Source organism: Papilio machaon, chromosome 2 (genome assembly GCF_912999745.1).
Source record: "Papilio machaon chromosome 2, ilPapMach1.1, whole genome shotgun sequence".
Lineage (NCBI taxonomy): Eukaryota > Metazoa > Arthropoda > Insecta > Lepidoptera > Papilionidae > Papilio > Papilio machaon.
In genome coordinates this window covers 5068505-5087009 of record NC_059987.1, presented here as the reverse complement: position 1 = coordinate 5087009, position 18505 = coordinate 5068505, and the positions used below count along the sequence as shown (strand labels likewise).

Genomic DNA, 18505 nt, shown 5'->3' with positions numbered 1-18505 from the left:
ACTGTAGATTTGCTCCGCCATTTTGAAAATTTCAGCGGCTTTTGGGCTTTTCTCACGACGGTCTTGTCAAACAGGTTGCCAGCAACAATTTTTGGTGATGACGAATAGAAGTGTCGGCGACGCGCGCTGTATACGAATCTTTACGACATAGTATTGTGTGAGCCTCTTAGCGACTATTATAACGTAGTCAATTTAAACAGAATAACAGTCGAAGTTGCCAAAAAGACCATTATAAAAAAAAGGAACTCAAGCAATGATTCTATTTTTTCTCAAGTTTGAAGTAGTCTATTTCTTTTGTGTTGTCCAATAAATTGTCCATGCTTATAGATAGTCCATAGATAATCAGAATTCGAATTTGTTTGCTTACCTGTCATGGCTTTCGATTGAAGACTGAAGTTGTTAAATATTTCCTCAAAAGCTTTGAATGTTTTATTATTTAGACAGTGAAATCAAAATATTAAACACTTGATCTAATTAGGTTTACGTGAGAACTACAAATTGTGAAATCCAAATAATGATTTCGTGTTATTTATTTGAAGTGGTGTAGACGGTTAAGAAGCGTTCGTTGTGATGCAAACTGGAAGCTGCTAATTTTTGTTCCGTGTAAGCACGGGAATACAAATAACCTATCAAGATGGATTTCCATTCGAATTTCATGGAGCCCGCAACACCAGCCATAACATATGACAACATTAACAGATTTTCGAAGAATGAAGATAGCGGCTATCATACATCTTACACTCCAGGTTCATTCCAATATTCGGAAATATCAGACGACAGTCTAAATTCTGTCGTACATAGGCAATTTTGCCAAATTCAAGTTGAGTGTTTTGATATCACTCCTGATGTGAAGGTTCGGTTAAGTCAGAGATACAAGTGTTCCAGTTCCATAAGTTTTGAAAACAATAGAGATTCTCCTGCAAGTAGACGTGGAGTCAAGCGGCCCTTTCAAGAAGAAATAGAAAATGTCGAAGAAACCTCTTCTATTCCAACACCCACTACTCTTATAGCTGGATGTTTACGTAAACTTAAATTTAGTGATGGCAGTAAAATGAAAAGCAAAGGCACTAATAGGTGTACCAACACGATTTTGCAGGAGTTTAATTATCAACATGAATGTGGAGCAAGTGAAATGTCATATCCTACCACACCTGTTAAGAAAGTTTGTAGAAGCAGTTGTAAGTTGAATAGCCCCTTGAGTCTGAGGAGACCAGCGAAAAAATTAATCACCCATTCTCTTTCATGTGATATTGAACTGTTAGAACCAGTGAAGCAGCCGTCTGCAGTAAAAGTTAAATCATACCACATCAAACCTAACAAAAAGATTGATATCATAAAAATGTTATACGAGCATGCAGCTATGCCTCCGATTATGGAAATATTCAAGTATTTATCCAACGAAGATATTTATAACTTTAGTTTAGTGAGTGATACATGGTTGAAGGTTTGGGATGAAGTTAGTAAGAAGTTAACAGTGAAGCAAAAGTTTGTCCAGTTTATGCAAAGTGAAAAGGAAAACCAAGAGAACAAAGGAACAACACCAAAGGACATGTGTCACAGGGTTGTTAGAATACCAATGGGGATCCACAATGTGGCCCACACTCACTCTACAAAGAGCTCAGTAACCAGCCCCCCGGGTACTCCCAGAACAAATAAGTTCAAAAAGTTTACTAAGGTATGTCTTATTATAGCATAACAATTAAATCCAAAATGGGTTGCAATATTCATTTTATATGTTTAAAATAAAATCAAATGGTATTAAAATATTTAGTTCAGTACTGACAAATGTTTTGTTTATATTCCAGGCTGCATCTTTAGATTCACGAGTTCAAGTTGTGTGTTCAAGATGTGACCAACCGGCTAAAGTAAATCAAGAGGATTCAGATGAGGAATGGGTTGAATGTACCAATGACACTTGTGCTTACCAGTTTTGTAGATTTTGTAGATGTGACAGACACCCCGGCAGAAAGTGCCGCCAATACGACTTAGAAGGTCCTAGTCCTACAAAAAGAAAGAAAACCTCATTTGCAATTTGCACAAAGAAGAGTAAGAGAATTTTACGTAGACTCTTGTGACTTCATTGTAAATGCTTGCAATGCTTTGCGCATTCGCCCAGTGAGCTTTTGTAAAATTAATGCTGTTACATTCCATATCCAAAGATAGTTTTAATGATTTTTAAAATCATTGTATAAAAGACAGACAGAATGAATGTTGTTTGAGATTAATAATTGGATATACCCAAGGTCTGATGCAGTGCCATTTTTTAATTATTTTTTTTGGTATGTTTTTGTACATATTTTAAAACTTTGTCTATTACCTCATTTTGGTTTATTGATAAATAGAAAATAAGTATTTTAGTACTTGCACATGACAGTTGTTTTTTTTTTTAATTAATTTAGAGAAAATTAGTTTGGTTCTTTAGTTATTTTCAGACCTCATAGATGAAATAATTTTAGTGTCTCGACTGATACAATAGACAAGACTAGATTTTTTACAATTTTAACATTTAATCTTGCTTAATCAATTCAGGTATTTTAAAACTTTGGCCATAAAGGATAAGATAGGTATGTATGGAGTAGGATGTAATATATTGTTCACTGTGATATTACATTTGGTACAGTCATAGTAACAGTAGAGTTAATGTTTGAATTCCTCTTTGTCCTTGTAACATCTTCAAGACTGTAAAATATTTCTTGTATTGTTTTAAAATATACTCATAATTTTTTCATGGTTTTAACTCTTGATGAATTACATCACATTTATTTTGCTTTTAATATAAGTTTGAACTTTTGTTTGTAATTTTAATATAATTTTTCTCTTAATTATTTATAGATATTAGTATTTTACTTTTTAAAATTCTTAAATGTGCCTTAAATATTAAATATCAAGATTTAAAATATCAACCATTAATATTTAGACAATTACTACTAGTCCTTAAATTTTCTTTGGCTTTTCCTTAATGATGACTGTGAAAGCATTATTTTTTAAAACAAATTTTTAAAATCACAAAATATGTTTGTTGAAACAAAGCATTGTATTGTAAAGACACAGTCACTACAGATTGTAAAATTGGAATTTTAAGGTCCTACTTTTATCTATTTCTCTATACTATATTCTATACATTTCTTTGTTCCTTTGTATATGCTATTCCTCATTCTTGTTTTCTTGCCACTTTACAGATTTCCTACTTAAATATGTTCCTTGCATTTATTATTTAAGACTTTCTACTTTGTAATTTTAGAGCTCAAATATCAGTATCTGTCGTAATGGAGGTAAAAATTAAGAATTATGTGTATTATAACATTTTAAGAATACATTTGTAAAATGTTTTACTAGTTATTTTTTTTACAAATTGTAAGTTTTCTTTTACGTATTCAAAGATAAGTGAGTGTTTCGGTTGTTTATGGTTTACTCAGTTATAGCCAACTATTTTCAACATGTATTTCAATTTGATAATTCATATACAATGTAATAACTGAATCAAAGGTCATAAGGTTGCACTACATTAGATGTTTATTCTTTTCATTATACAATTTTTTTTGTTATTTAGATTTGGTATTGTGGTTCTAAGTAAATTGATGCAGCACATCTTGCTCCTGTATGAGTGGCAAAATTTCAATTACAAACTCGGCACAATTCCAATTCTGATAACTTTAAAATGATACTTGTAAAACAATGTACAAACTTTGAACCTAAATATTGTAATGAAATCATAGTATGTAGTGCCACCTTTATAACTGTAATTTGTTTTAACCTAAAGAAATCTGTATATGTTTTACAAATGTCTAATTAAAACTGACTGATTATATTAATTGAAGTGAACTCACCGGAAGCCATAAATGGTATGTTTTGTTTTGTCTGTCATTTTTAATGATAAGTGTAAATATTACAGCTTGAGGAATAAAGCTGAGTTGTGTGTAATGTGAGCCTTTGTGAGCATTTGCATTCTAATTTAAGTGTTTTTATACACGCGAATTGCAATGTATATTAATTCGATTTTAATTTATCAACGTTTGGCATCATATAACGTTTATATACTTTTGGTTCGTTTTGAAAGAATACAATTTTGTTTTTGTGTTGTGGTATACTTTCGTTATATGTCGTCAACACGCATTATGTTAATAATTAGTATTTATATAATTCGATACTTTGAACAAACAAATGCTCTCTTTTAATGATTTTATAGAAAAAAATAAAAATCTCCAAGAAATGTTGTAGTTTTAATAAAACAAATTTATTTCTTACTTTTTATTACAAATTTACAAATTGTATGTACAATTATTAACAACATTAAAATTTATCAACTTTGAATCACGTGAAATCACAAAATTGATAACTAGATAATCTTAACAATATGCAAAAAAATAAAATCTTCAAATATTTATACAAACAAAAATCAAAGAAACAAGAATAATAAATTATAATGGAAATATTTGTTAAAAGTAACTCAGTAAAAATGTTCTCATTGCGACTAAATCCGGTGGTGCAATTCAATTTGACCTCTGATTATGCTCCTTTCAAATTTCATCCCAACCCCATTATAAACTTTGGTATTTGATAAGCCACTTGTGGTAATTGCATCAACATTGATAATCTGTAAACATTAAATATATTTTAAAATATGTTATTACTGCTGCAGTCGTATCTTCGATACAGCTGAGTCTAAATCACTTAGTATTATAAAGTTTACTTATACAGATTAAAGAATGGGTTACAATTAATTCGATAAACACATCAAACTTTCCACTTTACCGTGACAGTTTATAACGCCTGTAATCAAATTTGACAACAAATTAGAGATGACAAGGATTCAAGTTTTAGCAAGTGTGCTTTTTAAAGAAAACTAATTTGAGACCTTAGCAAATATGATTAGGATCCATCACCAAAATAATTGAAAGCGATACAAAGCAGCCATCTATTAGCAGAATATTTAGGATTGGAGATTAAGGTCATCAAATTGAATATTTATAAGATACAAGAAAAATTGTTACTTTTATGTGCAAATTTAAATATGGAGTAATTAAATAAATCTAACATTTTTTATGAAACAACTCAGGAATCCAAATTCAGTGTAGATCAAATGTGGCCATTAGATACAACTGCTCCCCTTTTCTTTACTTTAATCGTCTAATATCTTACTCGAATGATTTACAAAAATGATTTTATAATTCGATCATTCTGTGAAATCTTACCAGTGGTATCATCAACTCTTATGTAGGAAACTTATTAATATTTTAGGTTATATCTATGTTAGTAGTGTATTTTTCAATTAATTTCATTAGGCAATTTATTTATGTTAATGTGAATACTTATTCGTTAGATTCCAATACATACTTATTTACAAGTTCTTCATCCACCATATTTTATTTGCAGACCTAAAATAAAGCCACCACCGCTCATACTTGCTGTACACTAGGACTATCTCTGCCAAAGAAAATCGTTTAATTAAATTAATAGTTCATTCTTAATTTTTACCAAAGTTATGTGATTTATAAGTCATTGGAAACATATAAATTTACTGTCGTTAATAATATTCTCTGGGCATAGAATTTTATGTTACAAATTCAGTTTATTATGTGCTTATTATTTCAATTATAATAGAATTAAAAAGCTAATATTTTACATTTAGCTTGATGTTAAGGAAGAAAAAAAGCGAATTGAATTAGGTATAAGTATCGGTGCATATGACAAAGTTGTGAGAGCATTTTTGGGTACGAGGATAGCATACAAGCAGTCAACTTTACAACAATGCTACTGTAATTTTGTAAGGAGGTGAAAGGAAGAGAGGATTGATATTGTGTTTGTAACTTACGAAACAGACAGGCCATTGTACAGCCAGGCGCGCCACGTCTGCGGTGCGGGCGCGGTGCTGTCAATGCGCGCCTCTATGTGACCGCAGAGAGCGCGCCGGTCGTGGGAGCGGCCCGAGCGCGCGTCGCACACGAGACGCTTGCGGCACTCGCCGTCACATGACCCGCGACGGGGACTGTTCTTCCAATAATGTCTATGAAGTATACAATTTTTATTATATAACAAATATAACTAGGAAGGAAATTAAAACAAGAATACCCAATCAAACTAGAAAAAGCTGTTGTTCTAGTTTATATGTAATGAATACCTACATACTGGGCCAATTAATGTTGTAGGCTCATTATAGGTAATGAAATTAAGTAGTAACATATATTTTATTACTTACTTGAAATACAAATTAAAAACGTCTTCTTTGGATGTCATATCATCTATGAATTTGTCCCAATCCTGCGGCCGTAACGCTTGCATTTGATACGCGGACCGAGCCGAATATAACTTGTACCAAATCGGGTAGCCAAAAAGATTAGCATCTTTGAGATTCATGATCCAAGTTTCGTGATCAACTACAAGCTACAAAGATAACAGAATTATCAAAAAAATTCATAAATATAAAAGAAAACTTTAAGCAATAAGAATAAATGAATTACCCTCGTTGTAGCATCATGGTCCCCATCAACGTAATAAATGCGATATCCTAAGTTTAAATCATAATATGGCGATACTGAGGGTCCAACATAAGCTATACTTGTTGCTCTTCCTGAAAAGAGTTATGGGATTTATTTAAAACCAACTAATACCAAGATATGAGCACAACTAGATAGAATATATAAAATAATATATGAAAATTAACGTACCGAGATCATTAGGATCGTAAAAGACTTCGAATTCATCAAAATGCGTATGACCGAAGAATTGAGCGGTTATGGTTGATTCGTATCGGTTTATAATGGCGTAGTAGTTCCGACTCCAGACTTTGAGGCAGTCGGAGTGGCCGGGCGGGATGTGGCCGATGATGTGAACCTTCTCTCCGCTGAACTCCGCCGACTGCAGCTCGTATATCAACCATTGCAGTTCCGTAGCCGGATCTGTGCTGTTCAGTAATAACCACCTGAAAGAAAACAATAGGTAAACCCTTTGAGTAAATGTTTGCTTGAATCAGAGGTAATGAATTCGATGATGCCATTGATACGCAGAATAACCAGGCTTTTGTTTTGGTATGTTGGAACAGAGCATTTTTCAGCCCGACGTGCCAAAACAAATGCCGGATAGGCGCTTGTGTCCAACAACTTGTGTCGGGACCAAGAGTAGTTTTATGCTCGATGTACCAACTCAACCTAACCTAACCAACTATAAGTATAAGTTGTATTAACCAGTTCTTATTGTTGCAGTAGTTCATGTTGAGCGATATGATGCGGAAGCCGGGTCGCACGAGCACGGAGTAGAAGGCGCCGCGGCGCACCGTGTGCGACACCCCCGCCGGCAGCCAGCGCCGCCACTGCGTGTCCAGCTCGTTGTACAGCCACGCGATGTTAGACTCCGACGAGGAGATGTACGGCGGAGGGAAGCTAAACAAATTACATTATTGTTAAACACGTCGTTGGTTACTAAACGCTTCCCTTAGGGTAGAAACAAAACGACTCGGAAATAGTTAATTATAACAGTAAATTATTTTAATAAAATAAAAAATTAAGGGCATGAGAATTTTCAAAAAATGGAACGGTCCTTCAAACGTATACGTATACTAACTTGGTATGTATGAGTATACAAAATCCTTTGTTCACATCACATGAGCGCGTCTCGCCGTTAAGCATTACAGCTTGGCGAGATAAAATTCTTTGTTAAATATTTTGTATGGAAAAATAAATAAATAAATAAAAAAAATAAAAAAAAACATATTTTCAGCCTATGACCGATGAGCTTATTCTCTTCATAAAATAATTTCTGTCCATTTTATTATTCACTTGTCTTTAAAGATATGAGATCGGCAAGATTTGTGTTTAGATATTTAATGTATAACTCAGTTTAAAAAGTCATTATCAATGTACAAATTCTAAATGAAATTATTCTTTGATGATTTGCTGTTTCGTATTCGTATTGGATATAAGATTGTCTTTAAACAGATTTAAGAACTTATAAGGTACCTACAAGAAAACTATTTATTGAGTCCACTAAGCACCTTGCAATGTAAATGACTAATAATTGCCTTGTTTATACCAACAATTGAATAACTTACAATAAGGATATGAGATCTATGTGAACTTTTCCATTAATAAATTTCCATTAGAGTATCTCGTAATAGTATCTTGCATAATCACATTGAAAGATAACAAAAGACTATTAAATTTTGTTACCTATTTACCGGGGAAGATTCGTGATTTCCGAGAGCAGGGAATATGGGAACCCCAGGAAACATGTCCGACATCTGCACCACAGTTTCCTGGAGAACCTTCAAGTTCTCTTCTTTAGTCTGATTCCAAACGTCGTGCGGCGGCAAGTCTCCCGTCCATAGAATGTAATCTATGTCCTGTCAATTAACGAAATTTGCATTAATACTCGATAAAAAGTGATTCTTTGTATGTATGTATATATATCACACAATAAAGCAATTTTTACTACAGCAAAGATATAAGTACTTAGTTCTGAAACGCTTTCGTAATGGGGAAAATGATATCAACTAAGTTGATTCAAACGTATTGCTATGTCGTGTCTACCGCGTATTGTATAGGTGAAGGGAAGGTCGGTGAACGTTATTATAATTTCGTACGGGATGCGTGTCAGCTATGTGCTTCAACATGTGGTCGATGGTACGCTTCGGTGTGTCGCACTTGCGGTAATCCCCCCAGCGGCCGGCGCCGCCGCCCGGCGTCAGCGCGGGCCCGCTGGATGCCCGACAACAAAGAGGCTCGTTGCATTCCGCATTAGCACCTGAAATGTACAAAAAAATTGATTGATACTGGTGTCATTTGATGCTTTAACATCAATTAAGACAGATCATTAATAATGAACAAATGGAACTACAATAGAATAAACAACTTGAAAAAAAAATTATACCTTCGGCGTAGTAAGGATCGAAATGAGTATCAGATATTTGAAGAACTTTGAATGTCGGGGCTTTTTCCATTGGAGAGTCTACTGTCCTCACAACTGGTTTCGGAACCGGCGGGAACGCTACTTCCCACTCGTGGTAAGGGTTGTACACGTCACCACAGGCATCGCCAATTACAAAGCTGCAAATCTCATTAGGTCCTATTGTAATTCTTTTTAAAACGTACACAACCTCGCTCTGAAACAATTATAAAATATTATTCATCTTCTGATGATTATAAATTACCTTACAAACAGAGGGAACAGTTCCTTACCCCGAACAACCTGGTTATACCTTCACATACACGAGCCGACTGTATGTTGAGGGAGACGCAGAACTGATAGATCATCTTGTTTATTTCTTCCTTACTTTTTCCCAGTTTGATGTAATGCTGCAACAGTCCGGCGCCCGCCTTGCACGCCGTGCACGACACTCTCGACATCACTGAATGTTCCACTTCATAGTATACTTGTTTTAAATTCAGAAGTTTCAAAGCTTTGTCTACAAATAATGGCAAATTGGTGCTTTTATCGCTGTCCCAAAGAAGTCGCGAGTAATTTCTCTTTAGAGAAGCCATTTGCGCCAGTATTTCAGTTTCATTCGCTGTCGGTGGCAGTTTGTGAGTAAAATTGGAAGGTCTGAAGAAAGGTTCTTCGTTCCTTGGTGTCGAGGTCCAACTCCAAGTATCGGTAGGCGGCCTCCATCTTATGAAAGGTCTTTTACTTCTTGCACTCTGTTGAATGAATGGGCTACCTGTAAACAGTTGAATAAGCATTTATATTTAAGTAGTTGAAAATGTCTAATTTAATTTAAAGGAAAAATATGTTTATCGGTAATAATTTCATATAAATATATGAAAAAAAGAACTAACCTGTTGTCTGTAAAAATAAGACGCTTGCTAATACTAATAGGAGACATGGTATTCTAATGATCATAACTGAGGCGTGCTGACGAAGGATCCTGTAACAAACAAAATTATTTCATATGTAAACATGTAGTCAGAGGATAAGTTGATTGTATGCTTAGTGGTAGTTAAATAATGTCAGTATTGTATGGCGACACCAGAGGAACACCTGTGTTCACTGCGACAAAAACATTAGTTAAGATTCGTCCTCAGAGACTATCTTCAAAGTTTATTATTAAAAAAAATTCTCTATTTTACTAAAAGAAAGTTTGTTCATATGGTAATAAAGGAAAATATGTAACGGATTAAGTCGCCTTATTTAGCCAGCTTTTATCACAAAATATCTTCATAGGAATAAAAACTTACAGATATGTGACGTAAAGTATAATTTATTATAATGAAAAGTAGCTCATATTCCAATAAAAGTTATTAATAGCATTATTTCATAGAAATAAGTGAAAGTAAATGCACATACCAATCGTAATATTTATAAGAAGCTTACATAAATTACATTATGACGCTTAAATAGCCACATTATTATAATAAACTACGGCTGCGGCTTGTGATACGTGGCTTGAAGTATTACCACCGCTTACGATATAAGCAATCACTCATAAATGTTGGATATCATTGCGTAAGCTTTCTCAGAGAGCTTACAATTAGCTTTTAAGTATTGGGACCGCATCTATCTAGAGAAAATTAAAATTTAATTGTTAGTTGTAAAGTGATTTAAATAATTCGAGTAGAAAGTGAGCATTTCTATTGAAGTAAGACGTAACAATAATACTATAAGCAGAAGTAGAAATGAGGAAAACGTTTAAAGATGTCAGGATCCTGTCGTATCAGTAGGATACATGTTTTAAGAATAGTCTCATGTTACATATGATTCAAATGCGGGGTCATACGTGTAATAAGACTTGAATATTATCTTGCTGCTTTAACAGTTTTTTTTTACACATGATATTTCAGTGGAAGCTCACTGTATAAAAAAATGTTTTACAAAGTAAACCTATGTAACACTTAGCTATTATTAGCTGAGTTTACTATTGTGTAAATTACTCTTTGTTATTACAGCAATTAGCAAAGATAGACGTGTGTTAAGCAATGGTTTCCTGGAAAACGTTATCAAAAACTGGTTGCAACGTCTTAAGCACTATCACCTTTACTTTAAATGCTTGAAATTCGAGTTTTTGTATATATCGTTATATGAAAACGTACGCAACAAACATAAATTTAACATGTTGTGTATATATATTAGTGATGCAACGGAAGTGTCTTACCGGAACCAGAAACGGAAACAGATGTCAAAAATAAATTTTAGCAGAAACGGAAACGGAAACGGATGCGGAAACAGAAGTGTAAATAATAATAAAAAACATATTTACAAAAATATTTTTTTCGGTAAAAACAGTTTGTATTCGTTTTTAATTTATTAAAGCATCGATATCGGTGTCCTCTAGCCTTCAATGTATGTATTTTTACTGCGCTGCAATAAGTTAAAATACGCGTTTTTTTATTTATTTTCAGGAAACAAAATTACACTATTTACAAATTAAAGTTCGCCAAACCACTCGTGTTGACAGACGACAAATATATTTCTAACTATATAATGATGATGATATATTACATGGTTATCACTTATTCAAAAGTACATTTAATAACTCGTAAGTATGAAATCGTCACATTTTGCCAGTTGTCAAATTTTATATGGAAAAGAAATAGACAGTTTACTTCAGCAAGAGAAACTGATTGTTTCAAACAGCAGCAGAAAATATTACGCGCTTAAATTCACAAAATAGTACGTAAACAAACAAACGCGACAAGTGCCGAAAGGCCGCGCACCGACTGCGCGTCTCTCGCCGCGCATTTGGATCTCTTAGCCGTTGTAAAGTTCCGTTTTATCTCCGTTATAAAAGTTGCGGAAACAGAAGCAGAAACGGATGTTGAAAAGCACGCGGAACTTCCGCACTTGCGGAAGCGGAAACAGACATCCGTTGCATCACTAATATATATACAGACAAGATTAAATTTGGTTAAAAATAAAAAGATTTATTATGTTTTTAGCATTTCAGCCGGATGCAACAAAATACCTACAAAATTTGTAAAAATAATTAGAATAAATCGTAAACCATATTTCCCAAAAACTATAGTCTTTGTAACGGTTTATACAAAGCCTGAGAGCAGACACATTTTACGTTACCGTGAAGTTGTTTGGTAGAGGCTTTGACAGTCGTCGCTATGTTACTATCGTTTTGCGTTGTAATTCATTATCAAAAATGATGTGTTCAGTATATGAGTCAGCGTGTTTGTTGGCAGTGGCACGAACGTGGAGGTCGGCACTTTCTCCTCGCTTCATTGCTTTGTTGGAAGGAAAGTGACGACCGGCAGTATCGCACGGTCTGAACTGACGATCGTATTCAGCAGCTATTCAATAATACAATGAGGAGGTTAATGAATGTATGCGATCGGATTTTCAAATATTTTTACGAAATCTCTTAACTACCGAAATTTCTAATTGTCAAAATTAACCGAACTTTAACCTAGTAAGTCATAAATATAACAAAATAAGACATTTAGAAATATTCTAACGGGAAAGTATACTAACGTATAATATTATTGAATACTTTAGTCAATTAATTTAATTTGAAAAACTAATATCTTAAAGTGTGAGGATAAACACTTATGTTATTTGATTTGTTTGAATACAAAACATCGCTTACAAAAATTACGCTAATATGACAAATCATTCTTTGTAAAAATGTTTGTAGACAGTGAGGGTGAAAATACACGAGTCTCTCTAGTTAGCGCCAACGCTTACGCCACTGTTACTGGCCATATTTAGGGTTACCAGCAAAAACTTCAGACAAAAATAATAAATATAAAAGAAATATTGAAACCAATACATTTTAGTTCTGTTTGATAATCACTATGCACAGTTTTCGCTGTAAATAATATTCCTATTAATTGTTTTTTATTTGTATCAATAAAATGTTTCAACTCTAACGATTTTTTTAATTTTTTTTTTCAATCCACTATAACTTTTCTCAGGATAACTACAGTGTTGCTATTGTAAAAATATTACAAGAACATTGCATTAACATACAAGTCTCAAAGCGACAACCCTTGCGCAAATTATCATTGCCAGTTGTAGTGAGTGTGTAAAGTTTCTAAAGGCATCACAAACTACAATTTCCTTACTATACTTATATTAATACCCCTTGATATAGTTTTTTTTTCAAATTCAGACTTTCAAAAACCAATTTCAGCCTTTTATAATCAAGTGCGATATTTTGCAAATCAAATTAATCCTTTTGTAAAATGCATCCGAATTTGATCTGTAAATTTGATAGAAGTTCGAACTTAAAGTTATCTAAGTTAAATCTATGTTATCTCTAGGTGTAACTAATTGTAGACATTTTAAAATATTTTTAACAGAAACATTCCTTAACAACGGATAAAAAATATATTTAATACGCTACGCGAAGCGAGTTGATTATTGTTTTGCGTTTCAATAAGCAATCATTTGTAAAACATTTAACGAAACGAGATATTATACCGTTACATAGCATTGAACTCATTGTTTTTGTTCATCCAAACAAATCATGAACAGGTCTGTTATGCTATTTTTTAATACGATATGGTGATTAAATATTTCTCGTACGAAAAATAATCTATATCCATAAATCTTGAAAACATTTTGAAAATATACAGTAATTTAAATTCATCAAACAATGTATTACCGTGGAATGAATTCGTTTCTCAGACAACTTGTACTAAAAAACAATGATTTATGTAAATAATTCGTCAAGTCTGAAAAGGATCCTTCCAAGGTGTTTAATCATGTTTCGTAAGATTAATTAAAAAAAAAATTGTTCCGTTATAACTAAGTCGCTAGAAACCTAGTCTTATTGGATTTTACCATTATATAGTATAGTATAATGTACAATAATAAAATTCGACAAGGCTCTCTGCTAATTATAACTATAGTAGATATATGAGACATCGTATAGTATATTAGTATTGGATATAGAGAGTTGATAGTTGACATTCTACACATGCGCTTTTCGCAGAATTTCCGACAACGAACGCTCTCGCCTTGAAAGCAGCTGTAGCTAACGGTATTTTTAAACCGACACGTTTTAAGCATAGAACCTTAATCTCTTCTTAAGGACCAGCAACATACTTGGCTAATGCGGATATGAGAAGTCAACAATAAGCACTAAAGTATGGAAGACGTTCTACTTAGAGCAATGATTCTCAATCTTTTTTTACTGATATCTTTGTTGCTATATTTCTTTTTAACTTGTGGACGACCAATAATTCCGCCATCGTACTCGGAAGAACCGAAGAGGGCGTTAGGTATTCCTTGGACCCCTGGAGGTTCACCGGTACCATTTTGCGAATCACTGATCTAGATGACCAGATATGAGAATTTATATCTTAATTGATTTTGTGCAACAGCGAAATTAATACTTTACAATCAGATCCCTGTAAATTGTCTTGGGACTAGTCACTTATATTAAATTCCGTACACGTGCGTAAATGTTAAGGATAATCCGCTTCATGCACTTTCGTCGTGTCGAGCACACGACAACAATCTTTCGTAAAACGTTCAATCTCTTCCACTTTCACTCCATCTTTGCGAACGCCATGTCATCGTCACATTGTCCTTAACGCATTTTTCAAGACTACACATATGTAAAAGAATATAAACTTTTTGATCAATATCTGTTGACAATCTTAAGATTTATACTCATGAAATTTTACATTTCTTTCCTTCGATGTATCCGATTTTTCTTTACACATTTGCAAAATTATAACAATAAAATCTACAAAGTGAATTTAAAATAATACATAGATTGTAGAACCAAATGTATGAAATGAAAGCGTAAAATTGTTTGATTCAATTCAATTAAGTGAAACTTGAATTGAATTATCAATTTTGAATATGTATTAGATAATTTTTTTAATATAAGTGTAAAAAATGATTTCGTGTTTTGATAATAGTTATGAAACAATCAACTATTTAACAATTGTTGTCGATCTACAAAATTTGAAACCATATACAAAATTTTATAATAAATACATATTAAAACTAAAAATACTTTCTTAGATAGTATTTCTAACAAGTTATGAATTTCTGCAGCTAGTTAATTTCGTTTCCTACTCTAGTTTAGATTTCTAGAATAAGCGCGTGAGGAATAACTGGTTTGCGACAACATCGCCAAATGATTTGCAGTGAGGTGACAGTGGCTAGTGGCCGCGGTGGCTGGTAGCGCCACGCCGCCGCGCCGGATGGCACGGATTTCATTTGTCATCAGAGAAAACAGATAAAATCGTTTCGAAATCATTAAATCATTCATAACATTACATCACTAATTGTTACCTGTTGGTTTCAAAATACAATATTTTCTAAATGTCATTAGGATTCCCAATTTAGTCCAAACTTTATATAAACGTTGCACAAAATGTTTACGTAATGAGTATATAGTATATTTTTATTATGAGTTAACTTGCATGATAGAAAAAGGTAGATACACGTATAGATCTAAATTAAAGCCAATTCCAATGTATACTTACTCTTTTTTGCGAATTTTATTGAAATTTTGTATTTTCTTAAAAGAAAATTGATATTTTTGAATTTACCGAATTTAACGTAAAAATGACAATATAATTAGCGCGATAAATTATTTACGATTTACGAAATAAATATAAATAGAATATTTTTTATAATTAATATGATGGATGTTTGTAATTATTAGAATTTTCTGAATGTATAGAAATATTTAGTTCAAGTATAGTTTACTATGAAATTAGAATCTAATTATCATTGTAGATTACCCGTATGTATAAATACGAAAGAATTTAAACTAAAATCAAAAAGTGTATGAACTACGTATGATTATTTAGCCTAGATTTTTGTGTGACATACAAATAAGGGACATATAATATAAAATACGCAAGTTATAAGAAATAGTTTAAAGGCGACGCGAGATTATAATCTGATATATATTATTTATCGCATGTGGCAAAGAGAACGTTAAGTATGAGTGTGGAGGGGTACACCGGTAGAGGTAGGCCTAGGAAGAGATCGATGGATTGCGTGAAGGATGACAGATTCATTTGGAGGACGGAAACCTGGTGCACCGACCCTACGTAGGTGGGACAAGGTCAAGGAGATGATGATGATGATATATTTTTTTTGACATGGATATTATCTTCAAAATAATATAATCTTCAAAGCTCAGTAAATGTTATTAATATTATTAACGCAAAAGCTTAGATGGATGGATGTTTTTTTGAAGGTATCACCGGAACCGCTTAATAAATCTAGATAAAATTTGGCACAGATTTAGAACATAGTCTGGAAAAGCATATAGGTATAGGCTATTACGTCTTTTTAATTCCGCGCGAAAACAGTCGCGGGCGACAGCTAATGACTAATTATATTATATCAGCAAGATGATAACCGTCTCTAAAGAAGGTCTGTCTTAATCGATCGGTTGATATTGACTCTATACTTGGCATTCTTTCGTTTTATCTCATTTCACCTCTGCCACTGCTCAGTGTTTGTTTAAAAGTATAGAATGTACGATGACATTTCGTTATAAAACATCAGAGAAGCGAAACTGAAGTTAAAATTATTTTGTTTGTTATCATCATTATGTTTACCAGGAAATACGTTAAGGCAAAAGTGTCTCAAAGAATGTTATTCAATATGAATTTTGAAAACGGGAAAAACGGCAATAAGTGTGCAAAATATTTATAATTTAAAACTGGATAAAGGACATATACAAAAAAAAATCCTCACATAAGTATAGTACAATATTCTTTTAATTGTTTCTTTTGCAACTTTGTTATGATGTTGAAGGAAAAATGGCTGTGTTCGGAAAATTATCCATTTATTTGTAAACAACAGTAAATCTAGCAAATATTTTTTGTTTTATACAACTTCTTTATGCATTTCTTTTATATTTGTGTATGCACTCTCGTTTAGTTCATCGAACTCACTTTCTCCAACTAATAGCTCATCTATTGTAAACGCATAGTCTCATCGGAATGCACTTCCCATTATATTCTTTAGCAGCTTCCACAACTTTGAATGGCATTATGACATTGAACGCCCACGCGCCTAATTCACTTTTTAAGCTGCTTATTTCGAAATCCTACTTCTCTATTAAAATTGTAAATATTTCTTTCGTAACTTCTATTATGTACTTTTTATAGAAACTTATAGAATAAATATATAATAGAATGTTCTAAAGACTTTCTATGATATGAATATACATTATAATGTTTGCCGCCGTATAAATAAAGTAGGAAAAACTAGTATTATTAGTATTCAACATTGAAATTGAACTAGGCGACCAATATCACAACAGTTTATACATTATAAATAAGTTATCGATTACTCTATAATAACAACACTGAAAGGGAGGAGTGTCTGCAATCTTAATAACTTTAGGTATACTTGATTACACTGTCAGCGGTTGGGACATGAGTCCGACGTAATTTGCTACGATTTTACTCATTTGATTGTCAATGTTCGAGTCGGGCCGCGAGCTCCAATATTTTGCCGTGAAGTGTGATTTTAAATTTGAATTTACTTTACAAAACAGTATCTTGATAAACTGCTGCGTAATGCTATCCAGTTAGAGTTTCTTGAAAAGTATCATTGGAAAGGTATGTAAGTGGAATTATTTATCAATCACCACCAACAAACAAATGATTTTTCGTATGTAACAAGATTTTAAATTGACCTACTTTTTGTTAAAAATGTATCACTGCCGACACTTGAAATTGATGTATTGGTAGCTTATTATTATTTATTAGTTTAATCATTAATCATTATGATTAAACTAATAAATAATAATGCATGCATACACATCTACTTACTGTAGTGTAGAAATGCTGCCGTAATTTAACGTAACACAGTAACTTTATTAATATATATTGTATGCGCGAAGTATACACAATTAGACAAGATTTAACTATGACAATTATATTACTACTCTAATATGTAGATCAAAGTGCGCAATAGACACTTCTGACGACTTAGCTGTAAAGACACAATGCAGCTCGCAGAAAATCAGACCACAATTGACCCACGTGGCCCCAAGTATGATAAAAAGAAGTCTGACCTCTAAATATGAATTATTTTTAATATCGTGTTGCTAATTAACATAATGTTTTAAAAAAAATTGAGATTATGATATGGGTCAAATTTACCAAACCACATAATACTTTCGGCTATGGTTTAATTTATTTCTTTTTACTAATGAGATTTTATAGAACCTTGTCTCTTTATCTCTAGGTTTTTGTCGAAAAAATAATTACTAATTAGATAATTAAGTGTTTAAGTATGCACCCTGATGAGAAAATCGGATTTGTACTTACACATTAAATCTTATTCCATTCAGTAGATTGTTCGGGATATAAAATATATTCAAAAATACTTTTTTTAATCAACATTGTGACCACGAATGATGGACGGTTAAAAAGAGAAAAGGCATTATTTAATTTTATTAATAGGAAATAGGATAATTTCCACATATTTGTACATAAAAAGGTGAACCTGTTGTTTGCACTATGTCGACTTATGTATCTACTATAGCTTCACATAGACATCACACTCAATGACATAGTTTATTTCTATTTATCTGTTATTTTTTATAGTTTATCAAATATATTACTCAAACGTTATT

General features: G+C 32.6%; 3 protein-coding genes across 7 annotated transcripts in view; 2 read left to right on the top strand and 1 right to left on the bottom strand.

The window, feature by feature from the left end:
• The first annotated feature begins 381 nt into the window (after positions 1-381).
• On the top strand, positions 382-2084 carry LOC106709008. The gene is made up of 2 exons (XM_014500649.2): positions 382-1675; positions 1806-2084. The coding sequence occupies exons 1-2, from the start codon at positions 635-637 to the stop codon at positions 2073-2075; spliced, it is 1311 nt and encodes a 436-aa protein (XP_014356135.1). The 5' UTR covers positions 382-634; the 3' UTR covers positions 2076-2084.
• A 2348-nt stretch (positions 2085-4432) lies between these two features.
• Positions 4433-18505, bottom strand: part of LOC106709045 (sphingomyelin phosphodiesterase) — a 22199-nt gene continuing 8126 nt past the window's right edge. For 2 of the 4 annotated variants that reach the window (XM_014500697.2, XM_014500699.2), the window contains exons 2-12: positions 9768-9856; positions 9171-9649; positions 8863-9094; positions 8576-8736; positions 8163-8335; positions 7182-7376; positions 6666-6919; positions 6459-6568; positions 6197-6381; positions 5813-6004; positions 4433-4594 (exon numbers count right to left, since the gene is read on the bottom strand). In XM_014500697.2, coding sequence (XP_014356183.1) covers positions 4525-4594; positions 5813-6004; positions 6197-6381; positions 6459-6568; positions 6666-6919; positions 7182-7376; positions 8163-8335; positions 8576-8736; positions 8863-9094; positions 9171-9649; positions 9768-9831 — 2115 coding nt within the window. In that variant the 5' untranslated portion in view covers positions 9832-9856 and the 3' untranslated portion in view covers positions 4433-4524. Of the gene's footprint in view, positions 4595-5334; positions 5425-5812; positions 6005-6196; positions 6382-6458; positions 6569-6665; positions 6920-7181; positions 7377-8162; positions 8336-8575; positions 8737-8862; positions 9095-9170; positions 9650-9767; positions 9857-17696; positions 17918-18505 lie in introns of those variants that run through there. The other 2 variants (XM_014500698.2, XR_001356926.2) reach the window with 2 other exon arrangements.
• Positions 17272-18505, top strand: part of LOC106709046 — a 16768-nt gene continuing 15534 nt past the window's right edge. The window contains exon 1 of one of the 2 annotated variants that reach the window (XM_014500700.2): positions 17272-17483. The gene's annotated coding sequence lies outside the window, so the exon portion shown is untranslated. Of the gene's footprint in view, positions 17488-18505 lie in introns of both variants that reach the window. The other variant, XM_014500703.2, reaches the window with a different exon arrangement.

Coding starts and splice junctions, on each gene's coding strand:
- LOC106709008 (XM_014500649.2), top strand. CDS start 635: ATGGATTTCCATTCGAATTTCATGGAGCCCGCAACACCAGCCATAACA. Junction 1,676..1,805: donor AGTTCAAAAAGTTTACTAAG/GTATGTCTTATT, acceptor TTTATATTCCAG/GCTGCATCTTTAGATTCACG.